Genomic DNA, 21,832 nt, shown 5'->3' on the forward strand with positions numbered 1-21,832 from the left:
GAGCTCGTTCCTATTGTGCTTGTGGGCACGTGTCTTACTGAGAACGTCCGATCCACCTCCCGTCCCTTGGGGGAGGCTGAGGAAGCTTCCAGCACCTTCTGGAAGAAATCAGACAACTCTGGACCTCGATCCCAAGATCTGCAGTGAGGGAGGCCTGGCTGGTTGGTCCGGGTCCCAGCTGCGGTGACAATCACTAGGAGATTTCCTGGGATGAGGCCGGGCGCGGAGGCTCATGCCTGTCATCCCAGCACTCTGGGAGGCCGACGAGGGAGGCTCGCTGGAGGTCAGGAGTTCGAAACCAGGCTGAGCAAGAGTGAGACCCCCGTCTCTACTAAAAAAAAAAAATAGAAAGAAATTAATTGGCCAACTAAAATATATATAGAAAAAATGGGCCGGGCGTGGAGGCGCATGCCTGTCGTCCCAGCTACTCAGGAGGGAGGCCAAGGCGGGAGGCTCGCTGGAGGCCAGGAGTTGGAGGCTGCTGTGAGCGAGGCTGACGCCACGGCTCTCACTCCAGCCTGGGTGACAGAGCGAGACTCTGTCTCAACAAAATATTAAAAAAGAGCTTAACGTGCGGCCCCGGGCGTTTTTCGAATAAAAAAAACCATCGAGTTGAGTCGATTAAACTCGTTAAGGCGATTTTAAGCCGCCGGATTCGAATTCCGAGGATTAATTTGGAGGCTGTTGTCTGAGTGGAGGCTGAGAGGTCCGGCGACCTCTTTAGCCCCCGGCGGTGGGGACAGACCGGGTTGGCTTGTCCGGCATGGGTTCGGTGTGTGATTTTGGCTCCGGCCACCAGGGGGCGGGGTGTCACTTAGGGTCACAAGACCCCGAATGGCCACCCCCTTTCTGACCTCCTCTCTCGGCCTCCCTCCCGCCAGCCTCCCTCCCCGACTGCCTCCCGGGGAGGTCTCCGGCCTCCGCGTGAGCCGGTTCGTGGGAGCAAGGTGGTCGCCAAGAGCATCCTGATCCTTTGTGGGGACGTCGACCGGTCTCTTCGGGGGGGACGGGTGACACCCCGAAAATAAGAGCCGGCCGAGGGCCGTGGGTTGGGGGTGGGGGTGTCACAGATAGCCGGAGATAAAAATCGGTCACCCGGGCACGCCCGGGACATCAGGACTGTGTGTCGGGCAGGCGTGGGACAAGAGGGGACTTGCTAGTGACATCGGGCGAGCTGCTGGATCCAGCCGTACCTGAAGCCCGACCCGTGGGCTTTTTCGGCGCCAGGAGTCCATTCCGTGCCCCCCGTTTTCGGCGCGAGCCGTTTGGCTCTGCGGTTTTGTCCCCGTCGTGGGCTCTGGCCGAGGGCGCGGGGGCGGTGGCTTTTGGTGGCTGCTCCGAGCCTGAAATTGTCACCGAGGCACCTGCATGCGGCCTCCCCGCGTGGCCTCTGCCTCTTGGCAGCGTGGAGGCCAGAGGCCGGGGGAGGCTTTTGCAGAGAAGCTGCAGGGCCGGAGCGGGTGGAGCTGAGTGGTCTTTCTGTTGCACATATGTGTTGCATGTGTGCGGGTCACATGTACATGTGGCAGATGTATGTTATGCACGCAATGTGTGTTTATGTGTATGTTATGTTATAGGTTGCACATATGTGTTGCCTGTATATGTGGGTCATGTGTACATGTCTATGTGTTGCATATGTGTGTTATGCGTGCAATGCATGTTTATGTGCATGCTATGTTTACAGATTGCACATCTGTGTTGCATGTATGCGGGTCATGTGTACATGTCGATTTGTTGCATATGTATCTTATGCATGCAATGCATGTTTATATGTATGATGTTTATAGGTTGCACATGTGTTGCATGTGTACATGTTATGTATATATGTGTTGCATACGTATCTCATGCATGCAATGCATGTTTATGTGTATGCCATGTTTATAAGTTGCACATATGTGTTGCATGTGTACATTTTATGCATATGTCTTGCATGTGTATCTTATGCATGCAATGCATGTCTATATGTATGCCATGTTTATAGGTTGCACATATGTGTTGCATGCGTACATGCTATGCATATATGTGTTGCATACATATCTTAGGCATGCAATGCATGTTTATGTGTATGCTGTTTACAGGTTGCACATATGTGTTGCATATGTATCTTATGCATACAATGGATGCTTACGTGCATGCTATGTTTATGGGCTGCACACACATGTGCCACGTGTGTGCGTGCCGTGTTCACAGGCGCTGTGCACGCCTGTCTGTGGGACACACTGCTGAACACATCGTTCGGAGGTTGGCACCCGCTCGGCAAAGAGCCGGCCCGCCGTGAGCGCTCAGTGGCCCGACTGAGCCCGGCTCCCAGCCCGTCCCGTTCCTTCCCTCCTCCTCGCTCCCCGCCCCTGGGCCGGGACAGCTCTCCCCTCCCGGCCTCCCCTCCCGGCCTCCCCTCGCCGCTGACCCACCGCCACCTTGAGCAACTGGGCTGGAGATTCTCCTCCGGGCGGTTGCCGCAGCAACCGGTCCCCTGGTCCTTTTGCGCGTTGGGACCCCGAACTCCGCGAGGCTCCCCGGCCCCGCCCCACCCCTGCCCGGCGGGGGCTGCAAGGCCGGCCTCCATCTGCAAGAATCCAACCTGCTGGGTTTGCACTCGGCGTGTGTGTGGGGTCCGGGGGTCCCCGGAGAGGCTGGGACTAGGATTCGCACCATCAAGCCCGGCTAATATTTCTATTTATTTTAGTAGAGACACGGTCTTCCTTTTGCTCAGGCTGATCTGGAACTCCTGGCCTCGAGCGAGCCTCCCGCCTCGGCCTCCCTCCCGAGTAGCCGGGACAACAGGCGTGCACCACCACGCCTGGCTCGTTTTTTTCTACATATATTTTTAGTCGTCCAGCTCATTTCTTTCTTATTTATTTTTTTTAGTAGAGACGGGGGTCTCGCTCTTGCTCAGGCTGGCCTCCAACTCCTGACCTCGAGCGAGCCTCCCGCCTCGGCCTCCCAGAGTGCTGGGTTGACAGGCGTGAGCCTCCGCGCCCGGCCTCCACCTGCTATGAATGGTTTCGTTCCATTTTTAGTGAGACAAAGTTTCCCTTCTGAGTGTTTTTTTTTTTTTTTTCTTTTCCAGTTAGGAAGGGAAGAGCCGGCCGGGCGCGGTGGTGATTGAGGCTGGGCTGATCGTGTCACAAAGATTCTAAGGAAGCGAGCCACCGCCGCCAGGAAAAAGAGAATTGGGGAGGGGACCATGTCGTCACCCCCCACCCCACCCCAAGAAAAGCCACCGAGCCACCAGTTTTAGCAAAAATGTTTAATCTCTCCTTAATGTGTGTTTATGTACAAGTACTAAATCTGCCAAACAGTAAAATACGAAATAGCCGTGTTCTGTACACATCTGCGGGCCGGGCCACCGCGGCTGGGAGGGGGGTCAGGGGACATGTCCCCAAGCTGTGACCGTCCAATAGGGGGTCACTCTTTTTATTTTTATTTTTTCGGGTACCAGGATTCCGGAGAGGGAGGGAGGGCGTCGAAGGACAGCTCATCGTGGGCTTCGTCTTAAAAATATCTTTTTGTGGTTTTTCTCTCTCTTTCTGTCTCTGCCCGTAAATCTAGGTATTGAAGTTCGTGTAGCACCAACAACCTGAGCCGGCGGGTTGGGGACTTTTTGGAAAAGGGGGATGCCGGGCTCCTGGGGGAGGTTGTCACTGGCAGGTCTGAGGACGCTTTGAGGGTCAGGGGGGGTGTTGTGTGGGGTCTTGGGGACACCCCGGTCCCCTCGTGCCAGGGGTCACTGCAGGGGGTGGGAAACGGGGAGGCCGCGTGGGGAGACTCGAGGTATATGAAGAGGCCAGGTCTCCCCGCAAGACAGGGCGGGAGAGCTGAGCGTCCCCAGCTCGCCTGAGACCGGGTCACACACACACACACAAGTGGCAGGGGTGGGGACGTCGCAGGTGGCAATAGCAGCAGCGGCCGTGCCCCCTGACGGGGGGGCGTCCCCAATAACAGTCCCCTCCGCTGCCACCCGCCAGCCAGGCAGCCCCAGCGCTCAAGGTCTCAGCGTCGATTCTTCGGAGTGTCCTGGCGGGCCGTGCGAGAAGGGAAAGCGGCGCAAACTGCAAGGCGACAGAGCAGCAGGGAAACTGAGGCCCAACCCCGCGGCCCCAAGGAGGAAGAGGAGGAGGCAGAGTCGTATGTAAACAGCGACTGCTAAAGTGCTTGCGGTTGGACACGCGCCACCACCACCACCCTCCCGCATCGCTTAGTCACCTCCTGGGGTCCCCGCCGGCCGCGTCTACGCGGGGGTTGGATTCTGAAGAAGGGGCCAAGGGGTCCCCCCCACCCAGAGAAATGGAAGAGGCGACATCCAGGGAAGACTTTTTTTTTGGGGGGGTGGGGGGGGAGGGACATTGGGACATGGGGGGAGGGGACAACTGAGGGCAGCCCCGCCCCCACGCCCCTCGAGCTTTGTCGCCGTGTCACCCCCGTCTGTCACCCCCCTCTGTGGCCACCAAGAACTCCCTGAGTCAGCGGCTGCCATGGCAACGCGGAGCCCCTCCCACCGGCGCGGTGGGCGGGGTCCCACGTCTACGCGGTCTCCAAGTCCGGCTCAACGCGCATGCGTGCGCAGGGGCCGTTTAGGAATGGCGGGGTGTGTTGGCGGGGTTTTGGGGTGGCGGCCACCCCACTTCTCAGCTGTCCCTTAAAGCCCAGCGGTGGTGCGAGTCTTTAGTACCATCCAAAAAAAAAACAAACAGTGACTTTTCCAGAAGTCGGGGGTGGGGTGGGGGGAGGGGCGCTGGGAAACATTGGGGGGAGGGTGCGGGGAATGGGGGAGGGGGTGTCGCGTGTTTGCGTTGACAAGGGACCAGTTCATTTAAAAAAGCGTTAAAAAAAAAGGGAAGGGTGCAGAGCCGGGAACGGGCTGGGGCGGGGGGATGTTGCCTAAGAATCTCTAAGTTTTCAACGCTTGCAGTTTTTTTTTTGCTATTTTTTCGTAAAAAAAAAACGGATCAACTCGGACTACACGCTAGCACGGTCATGCACGGTCCGCGGGGGGGAGTGGGGGGGTGCGGGGTCGGGGACGCCCCCCCCACCCCCAACCCCGCGTGACCTGGAAGCTCTTGGGGGGGTGGGGATCGATCGATCCACCTGCGGGAAGGTGTTCTCACGGCGAGCAAACCCAGAGCCCACCGGGGTGGGGTGGGGGGGGTGACCGTCCCCGTTTGGTTTTGCTCCCACCCCGCCTGAATTCTCTTAAATTGTCATTAAAAAAAAATTTTTTTTTTCTCCTTGGGGGTTAACAACTGTACAACTTCCCCACCCGGGATTCGAACTCGTGGTGAGAACCATATACATATATATATAAATGTATATATATATATATGCCGGTCACCGTTTGGTATTGCTCCCACCCCACCGCTGCCTCAATTGTCTAAAATTGTCATTAAATTTTTTTTTTTCTTCTTCGGGGTAAAACTGTACAACTTCCGAACCGGGGATTCGAACTCCTGGCGAGAGCCATATATATATATATATATGTATGTATATATATACACCAGCCACCGTTTGGTATTGCTACCACCCCGCCGCCGCTGCCTGAATTGTCTTAAATTGTCATTAAAATTTTTTTGCTTTCTTTTTCGGGGTAACGGCGCACAACTTCCGAACCGGGGATTCGAACCCGCGGCGAGAGCCATATATATATACCGGCCGCCATTTGGTATTGCTTTCACCCTACTACTGCCTCAATTGTCTTAAATTGTCATTTAAAAAAATTGTGTTTTTTCTCCTTCAGGGTAACGACTGCACAACTTCCGAATTGGGGATTCGAACTCGCGGTGAGCGCCATATATATATACCCGCCGCTGCCTGAATTGTCTTAAATTGTCGTTAAAAAATTTTGTTTTTTTCTCCTTCAGGGGAACGACTGCACAACTTCTGAACCCGGGATTCGAACTTGCGGCGAGAGCCACATATACACCGGCTGCCATTTGGTATTGTTTTCACTCCCGCCGCTGCCTGAACTGTCTTAAATTGTCGTTAAAAAAATTTTTGTTTTTTTCTCCTTCGGGGCAATGACTGCACAACTTCCCAACCCGGGATTCGAACCCATGGCGAGAGCCATGTGTATATACCAGCCGCTGTTTGGTATTGCTTCCACCCCGTCGCTGCCTGAATTGTCTTAAATTGTCGTTAAAAAAAATTTGTTTTTTTCTCCTTCAGGGGAACGACTGCACAACTTCCGAACCCGGGATTCGAACTCGCGGCGAGAGCCATATATATATAACCGGCCGCCATTTGGTATTGCTTTCACCTCGTCGCTGCCTGAATTGTCTTAAATTGTCGTCAAAAAAAAATTTTGTTTTTTTCTCCTTCGGGGTAAAAACTGCACAACTTCCAAACCCGGGATTCGAACTCGCGGCGAGCGCCATATATACATATATATATGTGTACGCACCGATTTCTTTTTTTTTCCCTTTTCTTTTTCCGAGTCCGAGTCTCGCTCCGTCGCCCGGGCTAGAGCGAGCGTGCGGCGGCGCCAGCCTCTAGCTCACAGCAGCCTCCACCTCCTGGCCTCCAGCGATCCTCCCGCCTCGGCCTCCCCTCCCGAGTAGCCGGGACGACAGGCGTGCGCCTCCACGCCCGGCTCGTTTTCTCTCTCTGTATATATTTTTTCAGTCGCCCGGCTCATTTCTTTCTATTTTTCGTAGACACGGAGCCTCGCTCTTGCTCGGCCTCCAACTCCCGGCCTCGAGCGAGCGATCCTCCCTCCTCGGCCTCCCCGAGTGCCGGGATGCCAGCCGCGCCCGACAGCGCGCGGATTTCTTTCTAAAAAACCCCGTTCTCTCTCTGTCTCTCTCGCGGGGGACGCGGGTGGTCACAGTGACCCGCGAGTCCCGGGGACCCGGGCCATCGGGGAGGCCAGCGGTGGAGGCTGGTGGACTCTCTCTTTTTTTTTTTGTCCCCCTTAAGAAAAATAAAAAATAAAAAATTGAGTCCCTAGATGTCGTGCCGCTCCGCGGGGACTGGGGCCATCGGGGCCGGGAGGGAGGTGACAGCCGGGTGGCACGGGGACAGCGGGAGGGACAGACGCGGGACGGGGAATAAATAACGAGGACGCGCCGCTGTGCTCTCTGCGGAGGCTCCGCCCGGAGGCTGAGAGCAGTCGAGTCCGCCTGCAAGGGCCTCTCTCTCAGGAAGGAGTGACAAGTGCCACCGAGTGTCACCGGCCCGCGTGTCGCCGGGGCTCCTCCATGGGAGGGTCGCGCAGAGCACGCGGTGAATCGGAGGTCGGTGGAGGGAGGCCCGGCGGGCGTGGAGGCCCCTGTGTCCCGTCGTTCCCTGTCCCTCCCGGCCGGGGTCTTGGGGACACCCCCGTGTGTGTGACACTTTCCCCCTGGTGGCCGCAGCGAAGGGGAGTCGGGGAGACCCCGCCCCGCGTCTTGGGGAGTCCGGCCTCCACTCTCGGCGGCCTCCACTCGGCGGGCAGGGTGTCGCCTGTGCCTGTCCCCGCGGGTTCCGGGCGCGGCGGTGGGTCCCCGCGACGTCCCCGATGTCCCCCAGGCCACGTCACCCCGTGTGTCCCCCGCGGACGGGTCGCCGGGAGACAAGCGGCCTCCCGCGGGGAGGCCCGGCTGGCCTCAACCGCTGAGGGTCATGATGTCCACCACCTGCTCCAGCTTGCTGCGTAGACGCTGCCGCCGGGCCTGCTCGTCCTTCTCCAGCGCCGCCAGGATCTGCGGGAGGCCACACGCGTGTCACGGCCTCCGCGGGGGGGAAGCGGAGGCCGGCAAGGGAGGCCAGGCGCTCCGCAAAAAAAAAAAAACCAAAAAAAACGACAGCCCTGTGCGCACGCGTTCGGCCCGGACGGACTTCGGGGAGGACGGCGGCCTCCGCTTGTCCTCGGCCCCAACCACCGCGGCGGGCCCCGCACACCACGGCCCCGGCCTCCCCACGCGGCCTCCACTCTCTTCTTAACTGTTCAGGGCGAGGCCCCAGGACTTCCGGGTTTGGTCTCCGGACTCTCCCGCGCTTGGCCTCGAACCCGGACCTGAGATGGAGGCCGAGGCCCGGCCTCAACCCTGGAGTCCGTTCCCCTCCCACTTTGCGGTACCCGCCCCCACGTCCACTGTCCCCCCGGGGCTCGGCGAGCCTCAGTGTCCCCCCGCGCTTTGCCCTGGCCTCGGGGACAGCCTCCCAGTCTCCCCCGGTCGACGAACGGAGGCCGCTGCTGCCATGGGACACAGGCGCGAGGGCCGGCGCCCCGGCAGCCTTGCATGCGCCATGAGGCTGCTGCCATGGGACACAGGCAAAAAAGCCGGCGCCCTGGCAGCCCTGAATGCGCCACGAGGCCGCTGCCATGGGACACAGGCGTGAGGGCCGGCGCCCCGGCAGCCCCGCATGCGCCACGAGGCCCAAATGGAACGGAAGCCCGAAAACGGGCGGGCCGCCGCCCCGCCGCCCAGATGTCACCGTCCCCCCGTTCCCCACCCCCACGTGGGGTCGCGCGCGCCACCCACCTCGTCCTTGTACTTGGTGATGTAGGAGTAGATCTCGTGCAGCGCGCTCATGCTGTTGAACTGGCTCAGGTGCAGGCGCGACTGCTCGGCCAGGTACGCGCTCATGTCCTGGTCGCTGATGGCCGGCATCTTGGCGATGTCGGCGTAGTACCTGGCGGGGACGACAGGTGACAGGTGGAGACAGGTGGAGACAGGCGGGGATAGGCGGGGACAGGTGGAGACAGGCGGGGATAGGCGGGGACAGGTGGGACAGGTGGAGACAGGTGGGGACAGGTGGGACAGGTGACTACAGGTGATGACAGGCGGCGACAGGTGACGGTAGGTGACGACAGGTGGTGACAGGTGGGGACAGGTGTGGACAGGTGATGACAGGTGGGGACAGGTGTGGACAGGTGGGGACAAGTGATAACAGGCGATGACAGGTGGGGACAGGTGTGGACAGGCGACGACAGGTGGGGACAGGTGGGGACAGGTGGCGACAGGCGGGGACAGGTGGGGACAGGTGGCGACAGGCGGGGACAGGCAGTGATAGGTGATGACAGGCGGCGACAGGTGACGACAGGTGGGGACAGGTGACGACAGGTGGGGACAGGTGGCGACAGGCGGGGACAGGTGACGACAGGTGATGACAGGCGGGGACAGGCGAAGACAGGTGGCGACAGGTGGGGACAGGTGGCGACAGGTGGCTACAGGTGGGAACAAGTGATGACAGGCAACGACAGGTGGGGACAGGCGGGGACAGGTGGCGACAGGTGGGGACAGGTGACGACAAGCGACGACAGGCGGGGATAGGTGACGACAGGTGATGACAGGTGGCAACAGGTGACGACAGGTGGGGACAGGTGACGACAGGTGATGACAGGCGGGGACAGGCGAAGACAGGTGGCGACAGGTGGGGACAGGTGGGGACAGGTGGCTACAGGTGGGGACAGGTGACGACAGGTGGCGACAGGTGGGGACAGGTGATGACAGGCGGGGACAGGCGACGACAGGTGGGGACAGGTGACGACAGGTGGCGACAGGTGGGGACAGGTGGCGACAGGTGGTGACAGGCGGCGACAGGCGGGGACAGGCGGGGACAGGTGGCGACAGGTGGGGACAGGTGGCGACAGGTGGTGACAGGTGGCGACAGGCGGGGACAGGTGGCGACAGGTGACGACAGGTGGCAACAGGTAGGGACAGGTGTGGACAGGCGGTGACAGGTTACGACAGGTGGTGACAAGTGGGGACAGGTGACGACAGGTGGCGACAGGTGACGACAGGTGGTGACAGGCGGGGACAGGTGGCGACAGGCAGCGACAGGCGGGGACAGGCGGCGACAGGTGACGACAGGTGGCGACAGGTGGGGACAGGTGGGGACAGGCGGGGACAGGCGACGACAGGTGGCAACAGGTGGGGACAGGTGACGACAGGTGATGACAGGTGTGGACAGGTGATGACAGGTGATGACAGGCGGGGACAGGCGGTGACAGGCGGCGACAGGTGATGACAGGCGGTGACAGGCGGGGACAGGTGGGGACAGGTGACGACAGGTGGGGACAGGTGACGACAGGTGATGACAAGTGGGGACAGGTGACGACAGGTGTGGACAGGTGACGACAGGTGTGGACAGGTGATGACAGGTGTGGACAGGTGACGACAGGCGGGGACAGGCGGGGACAGGCGGCGACAGGTGATGACAGGCGGTGACAGGCGGTGACAGGTGTGGACAGGCAGTGACAGGCGACGACAGGTGGTGACAGGTGGGGACAGGCGGGGACAGGTGGCGACAGGTGGGGACAGGTGATGACAAGCGACGACAGGTGGGGACAGGTGATGACAGGCGGCGACAGGTGACGACAGGTGGGGACAGGTGGTGACAGGTGGCAACAGGCAGCGACAGGCGACGACAGGTGATGACAGGTGGCGACAGGTGGCGACAGGTGACGACAGGTGATGACAGGTGGTGAAAGGTGTGGACAGGTGACGACAGGTGACGACAGGTGTGGACAGGTGACGACAGGTGTGGACAGGCGACGACAGGCGGGGACCGGCGGCGCACCTCTCGACCCAGCTCTTGTAGTTGGGGATGTCCTTGGCGTACAGCAGCTTGTTGGAGGGCGAGTCCTTGCCCAGCTTGTGCTCCGACGTGGAGCAGGAGTCCATGAAGGTCTGCGCCACCACCGACAGGCAGGCGTCGGTGATGCTGCTCTTGTGGATGTCGAACACGAACTGCGGGTTCTTGATCACGTTCACCCAGAAGCGCAGGGGCAGGCTGCGGGGCGGGCGGGCGGGGCCGGTCAGCGGGGGCCGGACCCGGCCGGCCCGGGCCTCGGTTTCCCTTTTCTAACGGCGCGGAAAGCGTCGGTGGACGGACGGGACGCAGACGCGATGGCGGGCGCGCGCGCAGCCGCCGCGCGCCGAGGAGGCCGCTAAGCGCTTATACGGTCACGGGAGCGTGTCTGCTGTTGCTGTCGCCTTTGTCACCGCAGCCAGCCCGCCCTGACACCCCGGCGGACGCCCCGCCCCGGGCCTCGGTTTCCCCTCTGAACGGCGCAGGGAAAAGGGCTGGCCGGCGGCCTCGCCACCCTCCTGACTCTGACCTCCACGGTCAGAGGCCCGGGCTGCCCTGCCCCGTCAGACACTGGCAGCCTGGGAGCATCGCTTGACAGGTGGGATGCGGGCGCGACGGCAGGCGCACACGCAGCCCCTGAGTGCCAAGGAGGCCGCTGAGGCCTCATGTCGGGGAGCACTGAGCGGGGTGTCTGCTGTGGCTCTCGCCTTTGTCACCATGACCAGCCCGCACTGACACCCCGGCGGACGCCCCACCCCGGGCCTCGGTTTCCCTTCTGAACTGTGCAGGTACAGTTCCGCTGCCAGGGAACACAGGAGCAAGAGCCGGCGCACTGGCAGCCCCGAATGCGCCACGAGGCCGCCATTTAACACAGGCGAAGAGCCGGCGCCCCGGCAACCCCAATGCACCACGAGGCTGCCATGGAATGCAGGTGCGAGGGCCGGCGCCCTGGCAGCCCCAAATGTGCCACGAGGCTGCCATGGAACGCAGGCGAAGAGCCAGTGCCCCGGCAGCCCCACATGTGCCACGAGGCTGCCACGGAACGCAGGCGCGAGGGCTGGCGCCCCGGCAGCCCCGCATGCGCCACGAGGAACATGGAGACCCAAATGTGCCACGAGGCCATCATGGAATGCAGGCGCGAGGGCCGGCGCCCTGGCAGCCCCAAATGTGTCAAGAGGCCGCCACGAAACGCAGGCGCGAGGGCCAGCACCCCGGCAGCCCCGAATGCACCACGAGGCCGCCATGGAACACAGGCGCGAGGGCCGGCGCCCCGGCAGCCCCGAATGCACCACGAGGCCGCCATGGAACACAGGCGCGAGGGCCGGCGCCCCGGCAGCCCCCAATGTACCACGAGGCCGCCATGAAACGCAGGCGCAAGGGCTGGCGCCCCGGCAGCCCCCAATGCACCACGAGGCCGCCATAGAACACAGGCGCAAGAGCCGGCGCCCCGGCAGCCCCCAATGCGCCACGAGGCCGCCACGAAACGCAGGCGCGAGGGCCGGCGCCCCAAATGGGGCTGGCTGGCGGCCTCACCACCCTCCTGACTCTGGCCTCCACAGTGGATGAAGACGGAGGCCCAGCCACAGGAGAGGAACCAGAGGCGGAGGATCTCCCGCCACCCTGCCAGGCCCGGGAGCATTGCCTGAGAGACGGGACGCAAACGCGATGGCCGGCGCCCCCGCAGCCACCACGCGCCAAGGAGGCTGCTGCCCCTCTCTCTCCCTCCCCGCCGCTACACCCGCGTGAGGCCCACCCCCCGGACCCGACCGCGGGTGTGGGAGGGGGGAGGTCGCTCAGGGAAGTAGCCGGCCGACACCCGCCCACCCCGCAGCCCCCCAAGGCCGGCCCAGCCGGCGCCCCCCCCGGCCCCGGGGTCCCCGCGGGGGGTACCAGTTGCTTTTCCACGTGTGCCTCACGTCCGCGTCGTGGATCTGGTGCTTGTCGGCCTGCTCGTCCAGGAAGTCGAACATGTACTTGATGGCCAGGGGCAGGGCCGAGCCGCGGTGCGCCGTGCTGAAGATGGTCTCGAACAGGTCGTCCACGAACTTCTGCAGCGTGCCCTGCGGCCGTGGGGGGCGGGGGGTCAGGGGTCGAGAGGGGGGACCTGGGCCGGGGACAAAGGTCACCGGACAGGCCCTGGGTGGGAAAGCGTCGCTGGACGGATGGGACGCGGGCGTGATGGCAGGTGCAACTGCAGCCGCCGTGCGCCAAGGAGGCGGACGAGGCCTCGTGAGGCCACGCTCCCTCCCCCGCGACCTCCGACCCGTGACCCCCGCCACCGAGCGCACACCTTGGTGGCCAGCAGCCGCGTCAGGTAGATCTCAGACACCATCTTGCTGCCGCGGTCGCCCTCCCGCTGGTCCAGGTGGTCGTGGTTCTTCACCAGGTGCCAGAGCTTCGTGCCGCTCTCCAGATCCGGCGTGATCATGGGCGTGCGGGAGCGCAGGCTGTCCGGGCTGCTGGCTGTGCGCAGCATGCTCTCTGCCCCGGGGGAACGCCGCCGCCGCCTGTCAGGCTCCGCCCGGGGCCCTGCCTCGGTTTCCCCACCTGAAAACCCCCCGCCCCGCCCGCCGCTTGGCCGGGTTTCTTTGATTTTTTTTATTTTTTGAGGCAGAGTCTCACTCTGTGGCCCGGGCTGGAGTGAGTGCCGTGGCGTCAGCCTCGCTCACAACAGCCTCCGACTCCTGGCCTCCAGCGAGCCTCCTGCCTCAGCCTCCCTCCCGGGTAGCTGGGATGAGAGGCATGCGCCACCGTGCTTGGCTAAGTTTTTCTATATATATTAGTTGGCCAATTAATTTCTTTCTATTTTTAGTAGAGACGGGGTCTCGCTCTTGCTCAGGCTGGTTTCGAACTCCTGACCTCGAGCGATCCTCCCGCCTCAGCCTCCCAGAGTGCTGGGATTACAGGCGTGAGCCACCGCGCCCGGCCTGATTATTATTTTTTTATTTGTTTTGAGACAGAGTCTCGCTCTGTCGTCGCCCAGGCATCAGCCTCGCTCACGGCAGCCTCCGACTTTGAGGCTCCTCGAGTGATCCTCCCGCCTCGGCCTCCTTTATAAGGAGCTGGAACAACAGGCATGCACCACCACGCCTGCTCATTTTTTCTCTATTTTTTTTTTTTTTTTGAGACAGAGTCTCACTTGTTGCCCAGGCTACAGTGAGTGCCGTGGCGTCAGCCTAGCTCACAGCAGCCTCCGACTCCTGGGCTCAAGCGATCCTCCTGCCTCAGCCTCCCAAGTAGCTGGGACTACAGGCATGCGCCACCATGCCCGGCTAATTTTATATATATATTAGTTGGCCAATTAATTTCTTTCTATTTTTTTAGTAGAGACGGGGTCTCGCTCTTGCTCAGGCTGGCCTCCAACTCCTGGCCTCGAGCCATCCTCCCGCCTCGGCCTCCCAGAGTGCTGGGATGACAGGCGTGAGCCTCCGCGCCCGGGCCGCTGGGTTTTTTTTGGGGGGAAGGGGGAGCGACATCGGTCCCCGCCGCCCCCCGAGTCCCACCCCGCCCCGGCGTCCCTGCCCCTCACCGTATCTGCTCAGCGACTTGGTGAAGGTGGACGAGTTCGAGATATTGTAGGCCGACGTCTGCTTGGGCACCAGGGCCACCGAGGACCCGTCCGTCACCTGCAGGGGCAGAGGCCGGGGACCCCGTGACCCGCCTGAATGTCATCGTGACACCCAGGCGACACTCTGGCGCTGTGCGTGAAAATCGGTCGCGGCACCATTCCGGGCCTCAGTTTCCCCATCACAGCAGCTCCATGGATTTCTTTTTTTTTTAATTTTTGAGGCAGAGTCTCGCTCTGTCGCCCGGGCTAGAGTGAGTGCCGTGGCGTCAGCCTCGCTCACAGCAGCCTCCAACTCCTGGCCTCAACAGAGCCTCCTGCCTCGGCCTCCCTCCCGAGTAGCTGGGACGACAGGCATGCACCACCACACCCGGATAATTTTTTTTTCTATATATTTTTAGTTGTCCGGCTCATTTCTTTCTATTTTTTTTTAGTAGAGACGGGGTCTCGCTCTTGCTCAGGCTGGCCTCCAAGTCCTGGCCTCGAGCGAGCCTCCCGCCTCGGCCTCCCAGAGAGCTGGGATGACAGGCGTGAGCCTCCGCGCCCGGGGAGCTCCAGGGTTATGGGGGGGACCCCGCGAGCCCCGCGTGTCCCCGTCCCCTCCCCTCCTGTTTGCAGCCGTGGGGACCCGGGGACGGCGCGGCCGAGGGTCACCTGGTAGTGCGCCAGCGTGTTCAGCCTCTTCCAGTCGTTGTCGATTTTCGTGGTGACGTCCTCGTCCTGCAGGATGATGCGCGCCATGCGGCCCTGGCGCCACTCTGCAGGGGGACAGGCTCGTTGGGCCGCGGCCGGAGCTCGGGGACACGCCCGGCCCTGCGCTGCCCGGCCCCACTGCGCGGGGACAGGCCACGCCCCGCCACGCCCAGCCAGGACAGGCCACGCCCCCGCCACGCCCAGCCAGGACAGGCCACGCCCCGTGTCCTGCATTGCAAGGGCAAGCCACGCCCCCGCCACGCCCAGCCAGGACAGGCCACGCCCCCAGCCCTGGTCCGCAAGGGCAAGCCATGCCCCGCCACGCCCAGCCAGGACAGGCCACGCCCCCAGCCCTGGTCCGCAAGGGCAAGCCATGCCCCGCCACGCCCAGCCAGGACAGGCCACGCCCCTGCCACGCCCAGCCAGGACAGGCTACACCCTCTGCCCTGCTCTGCAAGGGCAAGCCACGCCCCCGCCACGCCCAGCCAGGACAGGCTACACCCCCAGCCCTGGTCTGCAAGGGCAAGCCACGCCCCCACCACGCCCAGCCAGGACAGGCCACACCCCCTGCCCTGCTCTGCAAAGACAAGCCACGCCCAGCCAGGACAAGCCACGCCCCCTGCCCTGTTCTGCAAGGGTAAGCCACGCCCCCTACATGCCCAGCCAGGACAAGTCCTGCCCCCCACCCTGCTCTGCAAGGACAAGCCATGCCCCCACCTCGGCCCACCAGGACAAGCCCCGCCCCTGCCTGTAGGAAGAAGCTCCGCCCCTGCCGTGCAGCTATGCAAGAAGCCCTGCCCCCACCCTGCTGTGCAATGACAAGCCTCGCCCCCACCCTGCTGTGCAATGACAAGCCCCGCCCCCTATTCTGCTGTGCAGACACAAGCCCCGCCCCCACCCTGCTGTACAAGGACAAGCCCCGCCCCTGCCCTGCTGTGCAAGGACAAGCCCCGCCCCCTGCTCTGCAAGCACAAGCCACGCCCCCTGCCCTGCTGTGCAAGGACAAGCCCCGCCCCCTGCTCTGCTAGCACAAGCTCCGCCCCCTGCCCTGCTCTGCAAGGACAAGCCCCGCCCCTGCCCTGCTGTACAAGGACAAGCCCCGCCCCTATTCTGCTCTGCAAGCACAAGCCCCGCCCCGTATTCTGCTGCACCAGGAACAAGCCCCGCCCCGTATTCTGCTGCACCAGGAACAAGCCCCGCCCCCAGAGACAGGCAGGCCCCGCCCCGCCGGGACAAGCCCCGCCCCCTCACCCAGGTCCATGTCCCCGGCCTTGGGCCGCTGCGAGTAGGGCACGCCCTTGTACACGGCGTCCAGGAGCTTCTCCTTGACCTGCGTCACCGTGTCGCAGTTGAGCCCCTTGACGGGCACCTCGGGCGCGTTCTCGTTCTCGGGGTTCACGCAGTTCAGGGTCTGGGGGGGCGGGCGGGGGGAGGGGAGGGGGTTGGGGGAGGGGGGAGAGGCAGCGACAGCAGCATTGTCAGCTCCTCCCCATCCCGCCCCCACCACCTGCACGCCCCGCCCCCTCACCACGCCCCACTCCCACCACCTGCACACCTTGCCCCCATGACCACGCCCTGCACCCTCACCATGCCCCGCCCCCACCACCTGCACGCCCCGCCCCCACTACCTGCACGCCCCGCCCCCACCACCTGCACACCTTGCCCCCTCCACCTGCACGCCCCGCCCCCATCACCTGCACGCCCCACCACCACACCCCGCCCCCACCACCTGCATGCCCCGCCCCCTCCACCTGCACGCCCCGCCCCCACCACCTGCACGCCCCGCCCCCACCACCTGCACGCCCCGCCCCCTCACCACGCCCCACTCCCACCACCTGCACACCTTGCCCCCATGACCACGCCCTGCACCCTCACCATGCCCCGCCCCCACCACCTGCACGCCCCGCCCCCACTACCTGCACGCCCCGCCCCCACCACCTGCACACCTTGCCCCCTCCACCTGCACGCCCCGCCCCCACTACCTGCACGCCCCGCCCCCACCACCTGCACACCTTGCCCCCTCCACCTGCACGCCCCGCCCCCATCACCTGCACGCCCCACCACCACACCCCGCCCCCACCACCTGCATGCCCCGCCCCCACCACCTGCACGCCCCGCCCCCTCCCGCGCGCCCCGCCCCCCGCCGGCTGCGCAGGCGCACCAGCGTCTTGTAGTCGATCTGCTGGCGGATGAGCTTGTCCTCGCTGAGCGAGTAGCGCGCCTCGCCCGTGATCGCGTCGATCGGGCCCTTCTCCATCTGCTGCTTGATGGCGCAGTACAGCATGAACAGCGGCTCCCCGGCGCACTCCTGCGGGGGTCGGGAGTGGCAGGTGGGACCCCGGAAGCCCCCCAGTCCCCTTTCCGGACCCTTCCCCCAAGCCCAGCAGCCCCCAGACCCCTCCAAAGCCCGAGCGCGAGACGACCAGTGTCGCCCTCGCGACTGTCACCGCGAACGCCGACGGCCAGGGGCCTCCCGCGACGCGCCGGGGCACGCCACGTGGCCAGGCAGGACTTGAGCAAAAGAGCGGCAAAGCGAAATCCCGTCCCCAAGTCCCCCGGGGCCTCTGGGTCGGATTTGAGCAGGATATGCCTCGGAGCGCAGCGGGGCTGCCAGCTCGCTGCCCTTGCAGCAAAGCTCCCCGCACTCTGGCAAAGGTGGACGGACCCCGGCATCCAACACCCGGGGTCCCCACTGATCCATCGACCGCAGTCCAGGAGGGAGGCAGGGGAAGGGGACAGCAGTCACGTGGCCTGGGGGCCAGCCCCCCCTACCCAGACCCCGTCTGCTCCATGCCCCCCGGCCCCGCCCCCTGTCCCCAAGCCCCGCCCACCTTGAGGAACTTGTAGAGGAGGAAGGTGAACCAGTTGGTCAGCATCTTCTCGGCCACAGACTCGGTTCTGGGGGTGCAAACGGGACAGAGGGGGTCATTCCCAACCGGGGGGTCCTCACCTGTCCCACCCTGCACCCTGGAGGTCAGGCCCGGAGAGGAGCCGGGGGAGAAGCAGTGAGGACCCCCCCTAAGCCCTGCAGCCCGGAGGGGCCCAGGAAGGGGAGCAGGGAGACTGGGGTCTGGTGCAGGGGTGGGGGTGGGGCGCCCCTGGTCCTCACTGTCCCCACCTGGGGACCCGGATGCTGAGAGTCAGAGGACCTGGTGATGCCCCCACCCCCACCCCCACCCCAGCCAGCTGGAACCAGCACAGAAGGGCTGTGGGCCCCCCAGGTTGCATGCCCCGCCCCTTTGCATGCCCCGCCCCCTGCATGCTCCGCCTCCTTTGCATGCCCCGCCTCCTGCATGCCCCGCCTCCTGCATGCCCCGCCCCCTACATGTCCCGCCCACCAGGCAGCCAGCTACCCGACATATAGCACCCGCCCTGGCCCCTGCATGCCCCGCCCACCCCAGCACCTGCCCGCCCCCAGGCCCCGCCCACCCCGCAGCCGCCCCACCGCCATCCACCCCCCTACCCAGCCCCTGCGGGAGGCTTGCAGTCCCCGCCCAAGGCCACGCCCCCTGCATGCCCCGCCCACATCTGGCACCCGGCCTGGGGGTTTGCACGCCCCGCCCCCCCAGCACCCATCGTCCCTCTTGCACGCTCCGCCCCCAGCCACATCGCCCCGCCCCCCACGTGGCCCGCCTATCCCATCACCTGCCCCACCCCCATAGCAACCATTGCCCCGCCTCCCACATGTCCCAAGCCCCGCCCACCTCAAGCCCCGCCCACCCAGCCCAGGGCCCACTCAGCGCCCTCCCCGCCCTACACCCCGCCCACCCACGCGGAAGCCCCGCCCACCCACCTTCAAGCCCCGCCCACCCAGCCCAGCACCCACTCAGCGCCCTCCCCGCCCTACAGCCCGCCCACCCACGCTCAAGCCCCGCCCACCCACCCTCAAGCCCCGCCCACCCAGCCCAGCGCCCACTCAGCACCCTCCCCACCCTACACCCCGCCCACCCACCCTCAAGCCCCGCCCACCCAGCCCAGCGCCCACTCAGCACCCTCCCTGCCCTACAGCCCGCCCACCCACGCTCAAGCCCCGCCCACTTAGCCCAGCGCCCACTCAGCACCCTCCCAGCCCTACACCCCGCCCACCCACGCTCAAGCCCCGCCCACCCACCCTCAAGCCCCGCCCACCCACGCTCAGGCCCCGCCCACCCAGCCCAGCGCCCACTCAGCACCCTCCCCGCCCTACACCCCACCCACCCACGCTCAAGCCCCGCCCACCCCAAGCCCCACCCACCCAGCCCACCACCCACTCAGCGCCCTCCCCGCTCTACACCCCGCCCACCCGCGCTCAGGCCCCGCCCACCCGTGCTCAGGCCCCGCCCCCCGCGCCCCGGCCCCGCCCCCTTCCCGCGCCGGCCCCGCCCCCGCTCGCCTGCGCAGCAGCAGCTTGGGGTGGTTCTTGCTCTCCAGGTTGCGCGCGATGAGGTCGGCCAGCAGCTGCTGCAGCACGCCCGTGGCGTACTCCATCTCGCCCTGCAGCGCCGTCATCACCAGCGAGGCCACGTTGCCGCGGTCGCGCATCGAGAAGCTGCGCTGCGCCTCCAGCGTGCGGATGAAGCTCAGCAGGAAGTGCTTCTTGCTCAGCAGCTGCCCGAACAGCGCCAGCGACTTCTCCACGTTCGCCTGCACCTGCGGGCCTCCACCGTCGGCCTCCGCGCCGCGACACCCTCCCGCCGGGGCTGCCTCAGCGGCCCCCACCGCCCCCGGCCGGGAAACCCTGCGGCGGGGGCCCCAGGACGTGGAAAAGCGGGAGGAGGAGTGCAGGCACGGCTTGATCCAGGTGCAATGCGTTTTTTTTTTTTCTTTTCTTTCTCGGCCGTGGTGCCCGGGGCTTGGCACTGGCGAGGGGTGACCAGGGTGGGGACAGGCAGGGACAGCAGGATAGAACGGGGGGGATCTTGGGGAGCCAGCCCCCCCAAACCCCGGGGGGCCCCGTGTGGCTACCTCCATCTCCTTGAGCACGGGGTGGTCCTCGATCCCGGGGAACAGCACCCGCATGGCGTAGGTGCGGTAGTCGAGGAAGGGGATGCCCGCGCCGTCCAGGTCGTTGGTCAGCTCGTGGATGTCCGTCTGCAGCTCCGCGAAGGCTGAGGCCACACCCGGGTTCGGGGGGGTGTCAGGTGGGCCTCGAACCCCGTCCCTGTCCCCAGGCCTCCCTTCCCGGCCTCCTCCTCTGGCTCTCAAAGCCCAAGATTGAACAGGAGCGCTGCCGCTCCCTGCCGCCGTGGGGACCTTCGGGAACTGTCCCCGTGTGCCTCAGTTTCCCCGATCTGGACGCAGAGATGGGAAGGCGTGTCTGGGCCGGGCTGGCGCGGGAAAGGGACACGCGGTGGCTCAGAGGCCGGCCCGTTAGGGGCCCGGGCACCTGGGAAGGTGTGGCCAGGTGTGCCCAGGTATGGCCAGGTGTGGCCAGGTGTGCCCAGGTGTGGCCAGGTATGGCCAGGTGTGGCCAGGTGTGGCCAGGTGTGGGAGGTGACAGGCAGCAATGTCCCAGGGCCACCCGGGGACTGTCCCCAAACCTCCAAAAACGACCCCACGGCCTGTCCCCGTTACCCCCGACCTGCCCGCCCTGGTCCACCCCAGCTCGGCCTCTCTCCCTGGGAAACAGAGGCACGCAGAACATTCCAGAACTGGGAGGTGTCGGCCCCGCCCATAGACTCCCAGCGGGTGGCCTGTCTTCTGGTACCTGCACCTGCCCGGTCCCCCGAGCAGCCACCGGTCCCAACACACCATCCTCTCTGCAAGAGGTGAGGCTCCAAAACGGAGGCCCGGGCCTCCCTGCCTCCCGTTCTCCCAGGACTGGGGCCCCGCCCACCACGGGGACACTCAGGAACATCCGGGTCCCAGAAGGATCGTCTGCTTTTTTAAGACTGCCCAAGGCCGGGCGGGCGCGGAGGCTCACGCCTGTCAGCCCAGCTCTCTGGGAGGCCGAGGAGGGAGGATCGTGCTAGAGGTCAGGAGGTCGAGGCCAGCCTGAGCAAGAGCGAGACCCCGTGTCTACTAAAAAAATAGAAAGAAATGAGCTGGACAACTAAAAATGTATAAAAAAGAAAATGAGCCGGGCGTGGAGGCGCATGCCTGGAGTCCCAGCTAGTCGGGAGGGAGGCCGAGGAGGGAGGATCGCTCGAGGTCAGGAGTTGGAGGCCAGCCTGAGCAAGAGCGAGACCCCGTCTCTAGTAAAAAAAAAAATAATAGAAAATAAATTAATTGGCCAACTAAAAATATGTAGGAAAGAAAACGAGCCGGGCGTGGTGGCGCACGCCTGGAGTCCCAGCTACTCAGGAGGGAGGCTGAGGCAGGAGGATCGCTCGAGCCCAGGAGTTTGAGGATGCTGTGAGCGAGGCTGACGCCAGGGCACTCACTCCAGCCCGGGCGACAGAGCGAGACTCTGTCTCAAAAAAGAAATAAAATAAATAAAAAAAAGAAAAGAAAAAACGAGCCGGGCGTGGTGGCGCATGCCTGTCGTCCCAGCTACTCAGGAGGGAGGCCGAGGCGGGAGGATCGCTCAACGAGGCCAGGAGTTTCAGACCAGCCTGAGCAAGAGCGAGGCCCCGTCTCTACTAAAAAAATAAAAATTATCTGGACACCTAAATATATGTTAAAAAAACGAGCCGGGCGTGGAGGCTCACGCCTGTCGTCCCAGCTCCTCGGGAGGGAGGCCGAGGCGGGAGGCTCGCTCGAGCCTCAACGTTGGAGGCCGCTGTGAGCGAGGCTGGACAGAGCGAGACTCTTGTCTCCAAAAAGAAAGAAAGGCCGGCTTGGCTCTGCTCTGGGGCCTCCTGCCTGTGCCATGTCCTCAGCAGCCCGGTGGCCCCAGTTTGTCACCGGCCTGGGGTCCGGTCACCCCGTCCCTCCCACCCCGGGCGGGCGGCCTCCTCCTCCCAGCCGCAGCCGGCCTCTATCTGGAGTCTGTGTGTGTGTCTCTCTGTCTGAGTGCCACCTGCTGTCACCCGCCCCGGGCGCCTGTGTGTCCCCTCCTGCTTGGGGACTTTAAGGGGCTGGCTTGGTGGCTGCCACCAACCGCGTCCCCCGGCCGTGGAGGCCACAAAAATAAATCAAGGC

At 64.1% G+C, this 21,832-nt stretch overlaps 1 protein-coding gene across 1 annotated transcript in view; it reads right to left on the reverse strand.

Annotated features, from left to right (window-relative positions):
* Positions 1–6,132: 6,132 nt before the first annotated feature.
* The window catches only part of PLXNA1 (plexin A1), a 61,507-nt gene continuing 45,807 nt past the window's right edge, over positions 6,133–21,832 (reverse strand). Inside the window, 12 exon segments of the mRNA XM_075995947.1 lie at positions 6,133–7,676; positions 8,460–8,610; positions 10,501–10,713; positions 12,403–12,572; positions 12,803–12,993; positions 14,042–14,138; positions 14,732–14,835; positions 16,022–16,181; positions 16,932–17,078; positions 17,602–17,668; positions 19,143–19,399; positions 19,715–19,857. Coding sequence (XP_075852062.1) covers positions 7,581–7,676; positions 8,460–8,610; positions 10,501–10,713; positions 12,403–12,572; positions 12,803–12,993; positions 14,042–14,138; positions 14,732–14,835; positions 16,022–16,181; positions 16,932–17,078; positions 17,602–17,668; positions 19,143–19,399; positions 19,715–19,857 — 1,796 coding nt within the window. The 3' untranslated portion in view covers positions 6,133–7,580.

The sequence above is a fragment of the Microcebus murinus genome, chromosome 20 (assembly GCF_040939455.1).
Source record: "Microcebus murinus isolate Inina chromosome 20, M.murinus_Inina_mat1.0, whole genome shotgun sequence".
NCBI classification, from domain to species: Eukaryota; Metazoa; Chordata; class Mammalia; order Primates; family Cheirogaleidae; genus Microcebus; species Microcebus murinus.